The sequence below is a fragment of the Martes martes genome (genome assembly GCF_963455335.1).
Source record: "Martes martes genome assembly, chromosome: 8".
Lineage (NCBI taxonomy): Eukaryota > Metazoa > Chordata > Mammalia > Carnivora > Mustelidae > Martes > Martes martes.
Window position 1 is genome coordinate 128,595,485 of NC_137895.1, and position 18,720 is coordinate 128,614,204.

The 18,720-nt window shown below is 48.1% G+C and overlaps 1 protein-coding gene across 3 annotated transcripts in view; it reads left to right on the plus strand.

Moving 5' to 3' along the window:
- PDSS1 (decaprenyl diphosphate synthase subunit 1) overlaps positions 1-18,720 on the plus strand; it is a 52,092-nt gene that overhangs the window by 28,134 nt on the left and 5,238 nt on the right. For 2 of the 3 annotated variants that reach the window (XM_080811571.1, XM_080811570.1), the window contains exons 5-9: positions 3,873-4,014; positions 6,611-6,722; positions 6,826-6,935; positions 14,087-14,167; positions 14,274-14,387. In XM_080811571.1, the coding sequence (XP_080667697.1) occupies positions 3,873-4,014; positions 6,611-6,722; positions 6,826-6,935; positions 14,087-14,167; positions 14,274-14,387 (559 nt within the window). Of the gene's footprint in view, positions 1-3,787; positions 4,015-6,610; positions 6,723-6,825; positions 6,936-14,086; positions 14,168-14,273; positions 14,388-18,720 lie in introns of all 3 variants that reach the window. The other variant, XM_080811572.1, reaches the window with a different exon arrangement.

Below are 18,720 nucleotides of genomic sequence, written 5' to 3' on the forward strand. Positions count from 1 at the left end.
GCCCGGGGGCTTCCCTCTCCCTCTGCAGAGGCGCCTCTTCTGCGGGAGCAGCCTGGCCGCGAACGGACGAGAGGCCAAACAGAAGACGCTCCACAGTTGCCATAGGTGAACGGCCCCAGCTTGCAGCAGGTCGGTTCAGTGACGGATGAAGACAGGCTGACTGGTGTCTAGATGGACGTATTGTCCTGCGTACTGACAACCTGAAGCGCGCACTTGTATCAGGTAACAGCTAGGACATGGGGTTTACATCCTGAAGCGTTTGATGGAGAAAGAGAAGGACTTGACAGATTGCACTATAAGTCGTGAGTTTTTTCAGTGCCAAACTGATGAAGGGTTCAGTCGTGTCCTTTAAGACGCATGAGGATACAGAGTGTAAGAGGAAAGAGGTCACGCTCCCGCGATCGTGCAGGTGAGCAGGTGAACCGTTTTGTTCCCGGGCTGAGACGAGACCCGCGGAGGCAGTAGCATGACACCTTTGCACGGACGCCTCGAGGTTTTAGGTCGTGTTTAGAGGAGGAGCGTGCAGTCTTGTTTCATTTGCCTGTGATTTGGAGGGAGAGCTGCTGGGGAGCTCCCAGAACCCTTCTCTAGGAAAGCGTCTGCCTGTGGCTTATGGTAAAGCAAGTGAAAGAACGGCATTTCTCAAGCTTTGTGCATCAGCATCACCTCGGGTGGTTTTTACAAATGCAGATTCCTGGGCCCGTCATCGGATTCTGACATGGCGGACAAGGGGTATATGGCCAAGAAACACGAAGCTTGTCAAAGCCCTAACAAGCAAAGTGAAGCACTTATTTTTAGGATTGTTAGAAGAGACAAAAAGAACATTCTGAAATAGAAATAACCTTCTGTAGACCACTTGCGAGTTCTCTCCTTTACACAACCTCTGTGGACTTGGGAATAGAAACTTCCATGTCTCTGCTGTTAAAGTGAAGCCGCATTTCCTTCCTTCATTTATTCCAAACCAAAGAAATCAATTGACAAGGTTTGAATATCAGTTTAGAGGTAATTTTCTTACACCGGGGGCTTTTGCTTGTAATTTAAGACGTCACATTATGTAGGGGCACGTGAATCTTGATTTCAACTCAGGGCATGATCTCAGGGTCATGGGGCCGAGCCCCAGGTTGTCCGGCTCCCCACTCAGCGGGGAGTCTGCTTCTCCCCCTCTCCCTCTTCCCCTGCTCCCCCAGCTCATGCTCTCTCTCTCAAAATAAATAGGTCTTAAAAGAAAAAAGAAAAAAACTTCACATTATGTGTTAGTGTGACTAAGGAAAAAAGCCTTTCGCTTCAGTTGCATGTAAGCTGTGTAACGAGTACATGGGGGCGGAGCCTGTCGTTATATCGATCCACGTATTTTTGTCTGTGCTTGAAATACTCCGTTGTAAAAATTTTGTTGTGAGTCTAACGAAGGGGAAGAAACAAATGTCCTGGGGCTGTTGAGTCTTCACATAGTCGTGCAAGTGAGAAGTACAGGGGCCACAGCCGACTTTCAAGCCGGGGGCCTCTGTTTCCCGTGCTGTCCCGCCAGTCTGGCTCTTCTGACGCCCAGAAGCCGGCTGAGTGTGCCCGCTTTCTCCCAGTAGGAAGGGGAAACGGTGCCCAGCTTTTTGAAGGCTTGACTCAGTTTGGCACTTGAGAGATCTCGTCTTAAAGACAGCGTGAGCGTGTTCTTACGATACGTAGGTTTTGGTTCCAGCCTTCACGCTGTGCTGCGGAAAAGCAGTGGCAGCTTCTCCCAGTAGAAGCCGACATGTGTTAAGCTTGATTGTGTAGGAGGAAGCACATCGGATACAACCAGAACGCATCGAAAATCCCGACGTTTATCCCATGTAGGGGCTGTGTCACCATTGCCAAATGACGTTTTAAGCCAGAATCCTAATTGCGCGGTGCAGGAGTTTAGCCCGGTCAGATGGCCTTTCTGTATACATCCGGTCTCTGAGATTTCAAAAGATTTTAAGAAATCTTTGTCTTTGTTCTAGTATCCTCACATCCTAAGAACTCCAGTGTCTCGGTGAGTGCTGCCAGTTCTTGGCAACCTCTGGGCAGGAGCCCCTGTCTGCCGACCTAGTTTGTGGTAATGGAGGTGGGGGCCCTCCTTAGGAAGGCACGAGAACAGTGAGGGGCCCTCCCAGTTGCTTTAAGGTAGTTTCTGCTACTCACCACAAGGCAGTGAGTATTAGACCAGAGGCTGTTGAGACAATACCCTGAAAGATGGCTTTTCTATGAAAGCCCTGTAAATGTCCGCATTTTCCTATGCATTTGAACTCAAGTAAGTTAGGGTCCGACACATTTATCTGAAAACTTTGTGAGGTCCAAGCCTCCTGCTGTGGGGTCTGTGTCTCACCGAGGGCTTCAGAACTGCTCAGAGAAGCCACAGACGGGAGCGTTCATCTTCTCATTTCCCGTCATGGCCTTAGAACTCGTCCCTCCCCTCTGCCGTGTCACTTCTCCCGCCTCGGAAGAACGTGGTGTGGTCTGGAAGGACTTAGAACTGTCACAACTGTGACAGGTTAATATGGGCAGCACTTCACAAGTGATTCCTGGGCTAAAAGCAGTTGGCAGGCTCTGAGGTTTCATTCTGAAATCTTAGCTGAGAGTTGCCAGCAAAGCACCGTATTTTAAAATTATATTTAAAGCAAGATCAGAAGGCATTCTCCAGGCTGATTTAGTGTCTAGTTAAATACTTTTATGTGCTTGCATGTCATTTTTCATTGCTTTCTGCTAGATGTGAAGAATTAGAATGGGCACTCTCTTTTGCAGATGTTCAAGCTAGATTTTTTTCTTTTAAAGAAAAAGTCCTGTTTCAACATCCCTCTGACTTTTCTCCCCTCTAAGAGATAGTGTGATGATATGTGAAAAGCCATTGGAGTAAGGGAAACATTTGGTCAGCATGTGTTTAAGTCAGGCCTGTGTTTTCGGGTCAGAAAATTCTATTGGTTATTTCCCCACTTTGATTTTCTCCAAATTCAGTTTTTAAAAATGCCCATAGATGATGATAGTGATAATGAGATGATGATTAAAAAGGAACCGGGGCATATTTTCTTTTAAAACCTGTAAACCTCACACCCATGTATCGTCTTGAGAGTGCTTAGCCCGTATATGGTATTATAACTGGAAAGAGAGGTTTCAGTTTGATTTTTTTTTTTTAAGATTTTATTTATTTGTCAGAGCAAGCATAGGCAGAGGGAGAGGCAGGCTTCCCACTGAGGAGGGAATCCAATGTGGGGGTCAGTCCCAGGACCCCAGGATAATGACCTGAGCCTAAGGCCACCGCTTAACAAACTGAGCCACCCAGGCATCCCAAGAAGTCTCAGTTTCTAATGCAAAGGTTAAACATGGATTGGAAGACAGTTTTGACCAAAATTCTATCTTGATTCTTGCAGTCTCTTTCCTAAACATCTAATTTAACACAATATTAAAAGCTTTAAACACCGTGACCATGGGGTCTTCATTACACTTTTCTGCACTGCTTCTTAACTTGTCTCCCCCATGCTCCCCTGAAATCTCCTAACCTAATAGTAACTCGGACCAACTGCCCAAGATGCCCAAGACCCCAATGACAGGGCATAAAGTCGCTTCTTCACCCTGACGGCCAGACTTCTGGGCTATTTAAGCCTTTTTTGTTGTCAGTCATACAAATTCTCCTTCTAAATGGGCTGTCCATAAAACAGAATCTTGGCCAGGTAACTCATGCATTTTTAAAATGTTCTCCAAGTGATAGAAATGGCTCGGTAGGGAAGCCAAAGTGTTGATACAGTTTCTCTTAGAGAAATAAAATTCTTTATCCTAGATCGGATGTCCAGTTTTCACAAGATGATTGCTGAGAAGGTTATAGGCGGCGTCTGTGTTAAAAAGCATTGCTTTCTGTTAACTAGAGATGTGCAAGCAAGCCAGCGCTCCATAGCCTTAATTGCAGAAATGATCCACACTGCTAGTCTGGTACACGACGATGTCATCGACGACGCAAGTTCCCGGCGAGGAAAACACACGGTTAATAAGATCTGGGGTGAAAAGAAGGTACGGTGTTTTGCTTCCTTTTCATCTTCTGACCTGTTCACACGCTCTTTGGATTACATTAACTCTTCAGATTTGTCTCATTAAACAGTAAAATACGCTTCCTGGACCACAGCCTTCCAACTTCCAAAACAATATTCACGTCTTGTCTGTGTATATACATTTGATAATAGAGAAAGCCACAGGAAAAATAAGCTTCAGGTTTCTGGTTAGTCACACTTCTATATAGAATTCCTTTTGGTTATAGGGAAAGGGATTTTTGTTGTTATCCAAAAAGCATATTTCGCGAGGAACCATACATTTTACTTTGGGGCTCAGATTACTCAAGTTCAGTTTAATTCTTTAACCTTTTATAGACTGCCATGTGCCAGGGTATCATGCCAAGTAAATGAGTAAAGCTGAACTATATGTGTGTGTGTGTGTGTGTATATCTTAAATATAGGTATGTAAAAATACACACACACACACATATACTGTGAAAATTACACATTTTTAAACAGAGGCTCTATAATTGAGTTCAGTTCATATATGTATATTTTAAAGCATATTTCCACAGTATTTTTTAACATCTCTTGAAAAGGGTATGTAGAATGGGACTTTTGCCTAAAGATTCGTAAGTCACGAGTTTAGATGGGAACAGTGCCAAATGAATGGACACGGAGACGTGCAGACCTTTTGTTTGGAGGCGGCGGCCCCCAGCGCACACCTCCGTGGGCCGCCAAACAGCAGGTGAACGAGGTTCCCCCTGCTCACCTGCCCTTACGTGTATATAGGACCTGGTTCCCTCCTGTTTCTTATCGCCCTTATGAAAAAGATGTGTATCATAATTGTCACCTTCACGTGCTGGTTTTGCTTTGGGGTGCATGACTTTGCTATGTATCGAGTCCTGCAATCTCATTTATAAATCTTTTATTTCACATTTGAAATAAAAGGTTTTGTGTCCTATTGACAGAATTCCATACGTCAGAATGTTGTTGAAAAAAAAAAAAGGTGTCGGGGGGTGCAGTTTCTTTCTGGAGAGATCCCGGGTACGTCTGTGACATGTCCCTGCAGTCAGATGTCTGTTTTCAGGGCCTGTCCTAAAGCCTTATTTAAGAGAACAGATTCGGGTCTTCTACTTGCCTAATTAGTCGTCCCCACTGTGATCACCTCTGCTGTTGGTGGCCTCTTCAGCCTGAGACTGGTCTGGCAGGCCCGCCCCGCCCCGCCCCTCAGCCTACTTCCCTTTTGTGCCTCTCAACTGAAAGTACTTGTGTTTCCAGTAAAAATCCATTCACACAGCGCCCCCTGCAGGAGCCCTCGGTACCTTGCCCGGGTTCCAGCCCGCCCTTCAGTCCCTCACTCACCGCTCCCCAGCGCCCAGTCTGGGGGCCTCACCTTGATACGCGGGAACCTTTTGGCCTCTGGGATCCCTGGGCCCGGAGAGGAAAGACATAAAAGCCTAGAGATCCAGAGCCCTAATGATGGGGGGGGTAGGTGAGGGATCCCTCTCCGTCATCATGGGTGCCAGTGACTCTATAAATGTGCATTTATATTTAGGTTGAAATAATTTGTACAATATGTTATATAAAATGACCAACAGGTAAACATACTGAACATAGCTAATTTTTAGATACTAGAGAAAAGATAAAAAAATTAAAATGTAAAAAAAAAAAAATTAAAATGTGATGTTGAAAATTCTGTTAATTAAAATTTCTATGACATCCAGTATTTGTAATTTGTAATTATACTAATTATAATAAAACTCAGGCATATCTTTAAATAGGCAAACGAGTATATTTGATTACAGTGTATAATTCAGTTATGTATAATTTATAATAAGCTGTAAGTACAGTATGGGCATCTCCTCCCAATCTTAAGATTAGAAAAATATAGATTATCTAGTGTTGACTACAAAAAAGTTTGTCTAGGAACAAGGGGCTGTGAACTTGGAGCCAGGATGCCTAGGTTTGCTTTTCACTGAGAGAAGCACGCGTTGTGCCCTTTGCTGGGGTGTGCCGAGCACCCGCTGGGATAATTCCCAGCCCTGCGCTCAAGGAGTTGGGTAAATAGGGGCATGGGTGGTTGAAGACAACTGTGAAGACAGCCGCACGCATGGGGAGCCGTGCGCACATAGAGGAAGGGCATCTGCAGACTGAGGGATCCTGGTGGACTTTTGGAGTGTCACCGGAGCTAACTGTGCATCTGAGTCTGCCCAGTGAAGAAGGGGAAAGGCTTTCTGAGTAGGAGAGAGACAGCCGTGGCTTGAGGAAAGTGTGACTGTTCCAGTGCGGCTGACCCGAGGGCCGCCGGTCCCTGGTGCGGCCAGGGACGAAGCGAGAGAGTGAGATGCCCGCCCGTCTCCAGGCACTCACTTGCTCTGCTCTGAACTGGAGAGGAAGACCAGGTGATCTCTGGGATCCAACCCAGTCCTGGCAATGACCCGAATGTGTAACTGATTATTACACCGACTCCTGCTGAGGACAAGGTGGGGGAAGACTTAGAGCCAAGATGACCCCTGCCTCCCAACCCGAATGTCTCTCCGAGGGGCCAGCTCCACTGTGGGCTCCGCTGCTCTGATACCTTTCTCCAAAAGTTTTTTTTTTTCTTCTTCTTCTAGGCTGTTCTTGCTGGTGATTTAATTCTTTCTGCAGCATCTATAGCTCTGGCACGAATTGGAAATACAACTGTGATCTCTATTTTAACCCAAGTTATTGAAGATTTGGTGCGTGGTAGGTTAATTCTGACTTTTCTTCTTTTTTATTCAGTCCCAGTCTAATGAGCCAGGCAGTCAAACCGTATCACAAGTGACCCCTTTCTTTTCTTTCTTTGTAGGTGAATTTCTTCAGCTAGGCTCAAAAGAAAACGAGACCGAAAGATTTGCCCACTACCTTGAGAAGACCTTCAAGAAGACCGCCAGTCTGATAGCCAACAGTTGTAAAGCAGTATGTACGTTCTGTCTTTGTTCACGTTAAAAACAAACAAACAAACAAACAAACAAACAAAAAACCTCCTAGCTCTTTCTTGGGAGCTGCTCTTCATGGGGGAGCATTTCACTGGAGAACTTTCAGATAGTAACCCAAATCCCACGAGGTCATTAAGAAAAGAGTGATGTCCCCAAACAGCGGAGAATTTCTGTCGCGGGGCTCGTTTTTGTGGTCCTCTCTTGCTAGGCGGACGTTCACTTTTCATCTTTCCTCCCCAGAGTGGAATCCAAATAAGCCCTCTGCACCTGGTCTCACCTCCAAGCTGTGTGACATTTTGAACAACTTCTCATAAATAATTTCTTTCCCAATTGTTGTCCCATATACCATTTCTGACGTTTTACCCTTAAAAAGTGGTCAAGTGCTGTGTTCTGTAATAACACTGTTTGCTGAGGAGAAAATGCCTATTAGATTGTCCTAGGGTTCTTTGTCCTTTATGAGTAGTAGATCCTTTTGGGTCTTTTTGCATTAAATATAAACGTGCCATTTTCCAGGGCATCTGGATGGCTCAGTGGGTAAAGTGTCCCGCTCTTGATCTCAGCTCCAGCCTTGATCTCAGAGTCCTGAGTTCAAGCCCAGCGAAAAAAGAAAAAAAAAAAAAAAGCCATTTTTCTTTGGCTATAAGTCAAGTATGAACCATAAATTTGTCTCTCTCTTGCTTTCTTTCTCTGGCCTTCCCTTCGCTCTTCTTTTTTTAAAAAGTCCGTATTCTCCTGAGTTTGTAGACTACAACCTGTGGCATTCAGTGCCAGCCCCTAAATGAGAGCCAGTTCTCACTATAGCATTGCTCCTCTGACAGTATCCCCGCCTAATCAACATGGCAGCGACGCATCCTGGGCAGGCACCAGCCCCTCACGATCAAAGCAGCGGCCAAGGGAGCCCTCCAGGGGCTGCCCTCGTGCTCTCATACTACTACTGCGGTTAAAGAGGGCTCTTCCTCAGGCCTCTCCGGTGAGAAAGGCCCCTTGCCACTAGAGTCTCCGTTCCAAAAAGTGTCAAGAAACGGATAATAGGGACGCCTGGGTGGCTCAGTTGGTTAAGCCGCTGCCTTCGACTCAGGTCATGATCCCAGGACCCTGGGATCGAGTCCCGCATCGGGTTCCTTGCTCGGCAGGGAGTCTGCTTCTCTCTCCGCCTCTGCCTGCTGCTCTGCCTGCTTGTACACTCACACGTGCTCTCGCTCTCTCTCTCTCTCTGACAAATAAATAAGTAAAATCTTTAAAAAAAAAGGATAATAGGGGCACCTGGGTGGCTCAGTGGGTTAAGGCCTCTGCCTTCGGCTCGGGTCATGATCCCAGGGTCCTGGGATCGAGCCCCGCATCGGGCTCTCTGCTCGGCGGGGAGCCTGCTTCTCCCTCTCTCTCTGCCTGCCTCTCTGCCTGCTTGTGATCTCTGTCTGTCAAATAAATAAATAAAATCTTTAAAAAAAAAAAAAAAAGGATAATAGTGAGTCATAAAAGGATGAGGACATTTTCTTTCTAAAAAGATGCAATGGAAACTCTAAGAAATGTGAATTACGTAGAACATGCTGGCCATGATTTTAGCCATTTTTGTCTTTATTGAAAGGGCCAACATTTTCTTTTCAAGGAATTGCAAGTGTGGTTTTTTAAAATAGAGAGATGGATGAAAATATGGTAGAAACTAGAACGCTGAATAAAAGAATGAGTGATTTTAAAAGGGGGTGCCAGAAAGCTGTACCTTAACCCTTCATTGGCCATCCTACCTCTGGTGGTCGAGGTCTCCATGAAGTTGGGAGTGCCCACCTCGTAAGGCACACTGGGGCGCTCGGTGAAGCTCACGGATGAGTTCGCAGGCTGGAGATGGCAGCAGCAAGCACTGGCGGGTAGCGGGGCTGCTCAAACTGGACACGCTGAGAGTCGTCGTTCCCACAGAGTGGACATCCCACAGGCATGGGCCACAGCTCTCCATGAGAACCAGGCAGGTGATCAAACCCCGCGGAGAGCCAAGGAGATCGGCCCGAGGCACCAAGGAAAGCCTGGATGGTGGTCCCTATCCTCTCTGTTTGGGGAGCCAGAGACGTTCTGTTCACAGCACACATAGTTGTTCATAAACCGCACCTCATGCTTTACAGGTTAGCAAGGCACCAGTAGACGGGATATGAACAGGGCTCAGTCCTTTTTAAAAAATGAAATGCTTAATGTTCTCCACTAGGAGGCATGCTGGCATCATCCCACAATGACCCACTTTTTCTGTGATTTATTCCCGAACCCCGGAACTGTTAAGAGTAATAAAGCAAAATCATAGTGTGAGCGTTCTACATGAAAGATTCTGTATTTAAGTGCCTACGGGTAGAATATTCCAGAGGTGTTACATATTCAATATGGCTGTTTTTATGTACTCCTGGTATTCAAAATGCAAAGACATGGGGCTCCAAAAGTTCATGCAAAGCAAACTAGAAACGCCCAAAAGAGGGACTACAGAGAATTTAAACATCCGAATTATGGAAGAACTAATCAGAGTCTAAGATGTTACGGGAGTTGGAAGGAAATTGAGCAGCTTGAAATTTATTCTATTAAAGACAGCGCCACCCCCTCCCTGAACCACTCCTTGTATTTTTAATAGAAATAGTGTAAAGTCTGAGAGAGGGCTATCTAGGAATGTTTTAGGACAGTGACTGATACGAAAATAGTAGTGATGTTTTTAAATGAGTGTTATTTATTTGTATACATAGTCACGCAAAATACAGTTGAGCTTCCGATGAAGGCTATGATTTGTTCCCCGGATAATCTGATGGGAATGAGATCTGAGAGGTCCAGTGGCCCATCCAGTGTTAGTCAGAGAGTGGCTGAGCTGGGATTCGAACACAGAGCTAGGGTACTATAATCCTGCATTCGTTTGTTTTCCATCCTTCCTTCCTTTTTTTTCATTCTGACTTTCTCCTCTCTCCAGTGCTGCATAAGCCCTGGTTCCTGTTACTTTATTTTCAAAGCCACAGGGCACCACTTAGAGGATTTTCTTTTGTGGCTCGTATTTGCCGAACACAGACTATTGGTACGATATTCTTACCTAACCTGCAGATAGACCTTATTCCTATTTTGCCTACTGTCATAATACCGTCATGGGAAAGGGGAAAATCTTCTGGATCGGGATCCAGTCCCGGTTCCCGTGTTGGATTTAGCGGTCGTGAATCTTTAGTCTCTTCGTCTGGAACACTTCCCTGGATATTTTGAAGAGCGCAGGCCGGTTACGTCGTCGAGCCTCTCGAGTTGAATTGGTCTGGGGCTCTGCACGCTGAGAGACTGGTTATGCATTTGGGGCCGGAGAACAGCAGAAGGGATGCCGCCGCTCGGTTTGTTGTGTCCAGGGGCACGTGTCCTGTTACTGGTGATGTTCACTTTGATGACTTGATTGTGGGGGTGACTGCCTGGTTTCTTCACTTAAAAGTTACTGTTCTTCTGATCCGGGAAGATATTTCGAGATTATGTAAATCTGCTTCTTATCAAACTCACCGCTTTTCGCATCTGTTTATAGCACCATGACGGTGGCGAATGCCGGTCGCGTGCGTTCTCTCATTCCTTCTACCCCGCGCTTCTCTAGTCTTAGATGTATGGCCTCCTGCATTCTTATTTATTCTATGGACTATAACGCTTTATTGTTACTTATGTAAATGCTGAAGAACTCCATATTTGGCCAATGGGAAGGCCATTGAACCCGGCTCCTTTGTCCTGTTCATCTGCCCCCTTCATTCTTTCCACACTTTCTTCAAGCCTCATCGTGTCCTTTCCAGCGCTGCGATTCCTAATTCCTCCAAGGAGGCCTGTTCTTTCTGGCGGAGAATGGTATTTAGAAACAAGGTCCTGCCCTATTATGTATGTGCGTATGCGTCTATCTTGGTCTTTTTATATCTCATCTATGTATATGTATGTATGTATTTTATAATTATATAGTTATTTTTAATATTTGAGCGAGAGACGGCAGGAGCAGGGGGAGGGGCACGGGGAGGAAGCAGCGGACCCCGCGCCGAGCGGGGAGCCTCCCTCCTTCCTGTGTGCCTCCTTCCCCCAGTGAACGGACCCCCAGGCCTGGGGTTCCCCGTTCTCGCTCACAAGGAACAGCGGGCTGCACTGCTCTCCCTCCGCACCTTGCTTTCTTCCGTTTACGGTATGTGAGGGAGGCCATCCCATGCCGCTCCGTAGAACCTTCCTCGTTGTTCTTCCTCGTTGGCACTTTTCCACCCCCTCCTGCCGGCGGGCCCCGGGCTTCCAGGACCTCCCCGTTACAGAGGAGAGCTCGGCCGCACCGTGCGGGGTCCGAGTTGTTCGCGGTGCGCCTTCCGCGGTGCCTGTGCGTGTAGCTGTGTTGCCCCGACGGGTCGCGGGGCCTCCCACTTTGTGCGGGTGGCAGAGAGGACCCGGGCTGCGGTGGAGCTGGAATTCGCATCGCTCCCTGCTAAAGGAACCCGAGCAACTTGGCGGGCGCTCGAGGGCTTTCCCTACCGTGACGCCCTGTGCCGTGTGTGTCGGCGGGTTCCCCTCCCCCCCACCCCGAGTGTGTGTGGGCCTCGCCCCCGCAGTTTTAACGGCTCTTTATGTACTAGGAATATTCGCTCTTGACCTGGGGTTTATGCTGCCTGTGTGCCCCCCCCCTGCCCCCCTGTACTTCTCGCCGGGTTTTGACAACAGCCTGTTCCGGTATTTCTGCCGTAAGGACGCGCTCCAGCGGTTGGGTCCGCGCGCGCACACGTGTCTGTCCCCGCGGACGCGCGCGTCAGACACACCAGGCCCCTGCGCAGGTAGTCGGGACCCGGGCTTTTCCGAGACAGGCTCTTGGGAACCTTCCAGGAGGTGGGGCCGTGGGCCTGCTTCCCCCTGTTCTCCGAGCTCCGCCGTCTCGGACTTAACTGGTCCTGGTCGCCCACGCGCGGGCAGAAAGGCACGGGGCACCGTCCTCGGGCGCGGGAACAGGAGGCGCTCGCGTCCCACCAGCGCCCCTCTTCGTGCTTCTCGTGTGGACCTTCCCGGCTGCGGAAGGACGGACGCAGGCGGCCCCTACCCCGGCTGCGGCGTGAGGAGTGGGCTTCCCACGCGCTCGCAGAGCTCGGAGCACAAGCGGCCCTTGCCCGGCAGCTGCATTCCGGGTCTGCGTGTGCGCCCGAGGGGGCCGGGGCGCGGGCAGCCCGGCCGTGGGCTTGCTCGGGCTCGTCGTCTGCCCTCTGGGCCGCCAGGGCGCATAGGAAAGTGATGACGAGAACATTCCCCGCAGTCAGACCGTTTGGGTTCAGGTTCTGATTCCATCGTTTCCCAGCCCCGGAACCCCTGGTCCGTGCGCCCTGGGCGTCCAGGCCTCGCTCCTGAGCGAGTGACCATGCGGGAAACCTCGGGCTGGGACCTGCCGTGCCAGGTGCCCAGGATTGTTCGCTCTCGCCGACCGTCAGCCCCAACAGCAGTGCCTCTGGGACGCCATGAGGCTTAAGAGACTCTGAAGTCCCCATCGTCCGAGCTCCGTAAATTTGGCCCAGTGAATTCAGAAAGAGAATGGCTTTTAAGTGTCTTTTACTTCTGAGGAAGAAAGCTGGCACGAGGGGGGCGTCCTCGTGCTCTGAGCTCGGCACCTCCCCGGCCGCCCGGATCTCACCTGCTCATGCACTCAGCCAGGGTGATGGATAGCTCGACTCTTGCCGGAGGTTCAGAATGGCCTCACATGTGGTCTTCCAGATTATTTAATTTGGTTGGAAAGAGGACCCCCCTCCCTGTAGCAGTTACGAGTTTATTATTCACTCCAAGAAGTGGCCAGCTGACCTCTCCTGACGCGCACATTGTCATCGGTGGGCATGCAGCCCGGCGTGACAGGGCCGCAGGCTTCCTCGCGTCATCAGAAACGTTCTCAGGGCTGAGCACGTGGTGGGATCCGGCTTTTAGTAGCCACGGGGCACGGACACTGCCAGCTCCTGTTTCTGCACTCGGGATGAGGAGGCAGAGGATTAGCAGTAACGACAAACTTCTAGTGTTAAAACCAAATGCCAGGCACCGTGCAGAGGTTTAAAAGTTGCATGACCCGCATTCCTGGCAGCACCCCTACCAGCTAAGGGCTTTGGATCCTGTGTTTTACAGAAACGGATGCGAAATAACCAAGGAATGCATGGAGATCGCGGGGCATCTTGGGACATGAGTGCGCCCCTAGCGGCCTGACTGTGGAGCCCCCTTCCACCCCCACTTCGGCGCCGCTAATGCCTGAGCTGACTGGGCCCGCGGAGGCAGGGACAGAAGTCAGGAGACGGGTTCATATCGGTGACCCACTATAGGCAGGACACTGATGCCATCTGGCTTTCTCGTGCACTCAGTGTAGACATTTCCCACTGAGCGTTCCCTGCTTTGGGAGTTTACCCGGTCTTTGTTTTCCGGAAATGTGGCAGGGCCTGCTTAGCATGCTTAGCAGAGCAGTGGAAATGCACTCAAGTGGACAGTGCCAGCTAGGCCTTTTTGAGTTTTAAAAAGACTTAGAAGAAAAACAAAAAAGACTTAGAAGTCCTGTTTCTCCTCCCCTGAAAAGCGGGGAGGGCTTTTAAGCAGTTAGTTACTTCTTGCGTAAGAAACAAGCCGCAGGACCAGTGAGGACCCTTTGCTAATGAGAAAACAGTATTTGTCTGAAGCGTGAGGCTGGAGGCTGTTACGTATCAGGAAGTAACTGCATTTGAGAAAAGAGTGAAATCACCAAAGATTATTAAAAGAAAGGAACTACAAATGAGGAAATAGGTGGCAACATCGTGTGCGATTAGAGCAGATGAGCTATCTCTTCCTAAAACAAGGCCGAAATCAATAGATTAAAAAAAAATGGAGCCAACGTGTAGGCCAGGTTTGCAGCGTGCTGAAAGCAGCACGAAAGAGGTCTTATCCCGGGAAAGGAGGGGTGGAGGGTAGCTTCCCTAGAATCAAAGAGAACAATCTGCAATGGAGGCTAAAATCCTTCCACTGAAAACACGGGTATTGTGTGCACGTCTGGTCTCGCTCTGGTGGTGGGATCTCCTGACTCTGCGTGTGATACGGCCTCACCGCCTCTTCTTGGAGGGAGTGGGTGTCTGCATCCTTGCATGCTGGGGGAGGCTGCCTTGCTTGTTGTCAGCAGCTTATTCCAGAATTCTCTCTCTGCTTCAGGTCTCCGTCCTGGGATGCCCGGACCCAGTGGTGCACGAGATTGCCTATCAATACGGAAAAAATGTGGGCATCGCCTTTCAGGTTGGTCCTCTGCTTTTTAGGAACGTGGCCCGTTGGCACAGTGGGAAGGGTGACGGTGACACCCAGGGTGGCCGTGCTGCTGACATTGCTTGTTTTCATTCACTAGCTCATAGATGATGTGCTGGACTTCACCTCGTGTTCTGACCGAATGGGCAAACCAACGTCAGCGGACCTGAAGCTCGGGTTAGCCACTGGCCCGGTCTTGTTTGCTTGCCAACAGGTACGTTTCCCCAACTCCCTCAGACACGGAGCTTTGTATCTTCCCGGCTCGGCCGATGGGAAGATTCAGATAAGGAAGATGTGGAAAAGCACTTACCTAAGAGACCTCAGATCTGGAGTTGATCCTGATTTCTGTGACTGAGATGTTGGGACCAGTTATTTTTCTTCTGAGCTTTCTCTGCGCCCTTAACTGTGACACTGAGGATGAACTGTGATGGTCACAGAGGCACTTTACAGATTAAGTGCTGTATGCATTTAAGGCAGCATCGTGAGGATTTCCATATATTTTAGGCACTGACAAGGTGAATGGGCTCCACATCTTGATTATGGGACTGGACTTGGGGTGTACCTCAGAGCCCCTTAAAAAGGCACAGGAAGGGCCTCTGAGCATGAGAAATTCTGAGAAATTCTGCAGTCCTAGAAGTTTAATGAGACGTGCTCTCACAGAGCCTCGGCCATGGCCTCAAAATGTCAAGAAGTCGGTAGAATGCACTGCTAGAACCACATAGTTCCTTCCTCAGATTGGGGGACTGTCCATTAAGGAAGGAAGTAAAGCTGCCTTCGTAGTTTCCTTAGTGTGGATGAGAGCTTAGGAACTTCCCGTGCTGCAGGGACTGTGAGGCAGCCAGACGTTTCCAGAGTGTGCTCTGGAGCCCGGCCACATCACTTGGGGCTGGGCCAAATGTGGTTTGCAGTAAGTGGGACACTGGCTGGCATTTGGACATCTTTTTAATAGATTTTCATCTTTGTAGTGTATTTAAGCCAGTTAAAACTTAGCAAAGAAGTAAGATGTTCATCACCATGCCATGAAATTAAAAATTAGCTCTTCGGTCTAAAATTTTAGTGACTTTTAGTCTTTCTAAGATTTTTGCCTCTGTTCTTTCTCAGAATTTACAAAGATAAACTATGTCTTCTATAGAACTCAGTGATTCCGTTATTGAAACCAGTGACCTTGCTTTTGATCAATTTCTGGTCCAAGAAAGGAGAGTTTTTTTTTTTTTTTTAATTTATTTGACAGAGAGAGAGATCACAAGCAGGCAGAGAGGCAGACAGAGAGAGTGGGGGAAGCAGGCTCTCCACTGTGCAGAGAGCCTGATGTGGGGCTTGATCTCAGGACCCTGAGATCATGACCTGAGCTGAAGGCAGAGGCTTTATCCCACTGAGCCACCCAGGGGCCCCGGGAGAGATCATCTTTTATCCACTATCTAGCAGAGCCATAACATGGGTAATTCTCCTTCAAGGAAGCTGGGCCAGGACAACATACTAGTGGATAGCAGTCAACTGACGAACGAGGGGTCCAAACATAGATGTTGGATTTTAGAAATATCTGTCCTACCAGGCTCTGTCCTCGCAGAATTTGGAGGCAGAGATGAGAAGGAAATGGCGCACTATAAATGGGTCCTTTCTCCTATGGAGACTCACTTGCCAGTTCAAAACTCAACAATATTAAAATGTGTGCTAAGTTCTGAAAAAACTTTAGAAAATCCCCTTGTATACGTTAAAGCTGACCAAGGAACATTTTATTTTTTACCATGAGCCCACATAAAAGCAGAGGATTCACGACTCATGTAAATAGAAAGGCGTGCCCGAGGCTGGAAAGAGCATCTAGACAGCTACGAACACTGGTCTGTCTGCTCCCGAGACCCTGGTTAGCAGATGCGAGTGAAGGTTCCTTGAGTGAAGACAGGTTATCAAGATGACTAAGGAACAGGTCTTTTCTGAAAGAATCTTGCAGTCTACCAAAAAGCTTTGGGTGTCATACTTTTAGAAATCGTAACAGTTACAAATAATCACCGTGAGCCCCGGTGACACTAAGAGCTGAGTCTGTAGAAGTCTCTGAGATGACTGAGAGCCGGTGCCTCTCCGGGTTGAATTTGCTTTCCTCCACACAAAGGAGTAAGGAGTAATTCTCCCTTTAAGATACAGTGGGTCAAAGTCAGGAGGAAAAATGGATCCCTCCTACACGTTAATTAGTGAGTAATACATAAGAGATTAAAAATGCTGATTTAAAAAAAAAAAAAGGCAAGGAAGAGGAACACACAATAGCTTACAGCGTCCCAGACCACGGTGCTATGAGTGTCTCACTGGGAAATGCGGCATCACGAGGCACCCACTCAGCCTCACCGGACAGCGCGTTCCCATCTGCCCATACGGCGGCAGGGGAAGGAGTGAAAAGCCGCGCACTGCGGCCTCCGAAAAGGGAACACACAGTGAGGCCGAGCAGGAAGTGACTCTGGGCAGAGCTTGTTTCTTAAGCAGACTCGCCGGTCTGTCCTGTGGCGCTTAGGGCAAAGTGACTCCAAAACGTTTAAGTTGTTTTCAAAGAAAACATCAAGTTTAGGCTCTGTTGTGGATGAAACTGTCAAAAGGGGGATTCTTGGCCAGAAATGTGTGAAAAGATTGACGGGGCCAAACGTGATTTTGAGTAAAACAGATTCCAAAATAACACGAGACTGTGCAGTGTCTCCATTTTACGAAAGTGCGTTGTTTTCCTGGTTTGCAAAGGATTCTTTGATACATTCTCTCTAATCTCACAACTCCTCTCTGTGGTAGGTATTATGCCCACTCTACAAGTAAGAAAGCGATGCGCAAACTTGGCCACAGTTAAACATCTGGTAAATGGCACAGCAGACAATTACACACCAACTCCTGTAAGACCAGTGTTCCTTTCGCTCCACGATGTCCGATTCTGGCAGCGTGGACGCTGAGGAGAGCTTGTCTGATTCCCCGTGGGGCTTCCCGCAGAGCAGGTAACTCGTGTGCTCTGGGCCTGGGTCGCTCCGGAAGAGCCTGTGTCAGCTCTCGGGACCTGTCACTAACCTGCCCACTTAGTGGAGTCCTCGTAAGAGGTCTGTCATCTTTTTCCATAGGTGGGTGAGTTTTGTTTGCCCGTTACTTAAACGAGTCTTTGAATTTTTCCATCTGAGAACACTGAGTCTCGACCACAAGCAGCTCTGGGAAACCGCTTACCCTTTTCAACCCAGCTGTTTTGAACTAGGAGTTCGTTGGACCCTGCAACTTAATAGAAACTCCCTCTCTTTGAATTCAGTATTTCTGACATCACTCTGAAGAGCTCTCTGGATAAGTTAGTACAGGGGATTTAAGAAAAATTCCGGGATTTCTGGAGGGGTCCTGGGATGACGGTGCCCTTCCATCTGTGTGTGTATGTGGATTTTCTGTAAGAACAGAAACGTCATGTTACATCTCTAAAGAGTATGTAAGTTGGGTCTTGAGCTCTTCAGAAACAAAATGGAAGTGTTTTTTGGGTTTGTTCTTGTTGTTTTTTGTTTTTGTTTGTTTTTTTTTGGTGAGATTACATTTGTTCTCAAATATCCTTTAAAAGATCTTTTCCTTTCTTCTGTTTCTCTTATTTGATAAAGTCACCAGACCCAAATGTCAGCCTGTAGCCGCACTTCCAGCTGCCATCAGCAGCCCCAGCCCCTGCACCAGCTGTCCTGGCTTCTGTTACTGTTCACTAGCTGTCCCTTAGTTACCCAGGTTTTGTGTGAGTAATCTCGCTACATTTATTGATCACCTTTCTAATTTAGTTTATGGATACATTTCACAGTTAGAATACGATTTGTCCTCTTTTTTTTTTTTTCTAACGATTTATTTATTTTAGAGAAAGAGAGAAAGCCGGGGGGAGGGGCAGAGGGAGAACCCTCAAACTCCCTCCTAAGCATGGAGCCCGATGCGGGGCTCCCTCCCACCACCCCGAGATCATGACCTGAGCCGAAATCAAGAGTCGGACATTCGACTGACTGAGCCACCCAGGTGCCCCTGATTCGTCCTGTTCCTTTTTTTTTTTTAATACTTTATTTATTTATTTGACAGAGATCACAAGTAGGCAGAGAGGCAGGCAGAGAGAGAGGAAAGCGGGCTCCCCGCTGAGCAGAGAGCCTGATGCGGGGCTCGATCCCAGGACCCTGAGATCATGAACCCAGCGGAAGGCAGAGGCTTCAACCCACTGAGCCACCCAGGCGCCCTATTCTTAAAAGGTCTCCCTATTCTTAAAAGGTCTATTCTTAAAAGGTCTATTCTTAAAAGGTCTCCCTACCCTCAAACTAAAATAGCCTGGGCAAAAATTTTCTTATATCTCACGAAATCTGCAAGCAGGCAACTGTCATTCCCGTTAACGCTTCTCATTTCTTCTCCACATCGCACGCGGTAAGGGGACAGAGGAACGCCTAGGGGAAGAGTTTGGTATTTGCATATTAAAATTGCACACACTACATGTTTAAAGGAAGGATGTAGTCACACTCACTGCAAATATTTTCTTCAAACTTTGCTTTCTCGATGCTTTTTATAATAAAAGGAGTCAGAGACTCCGCACG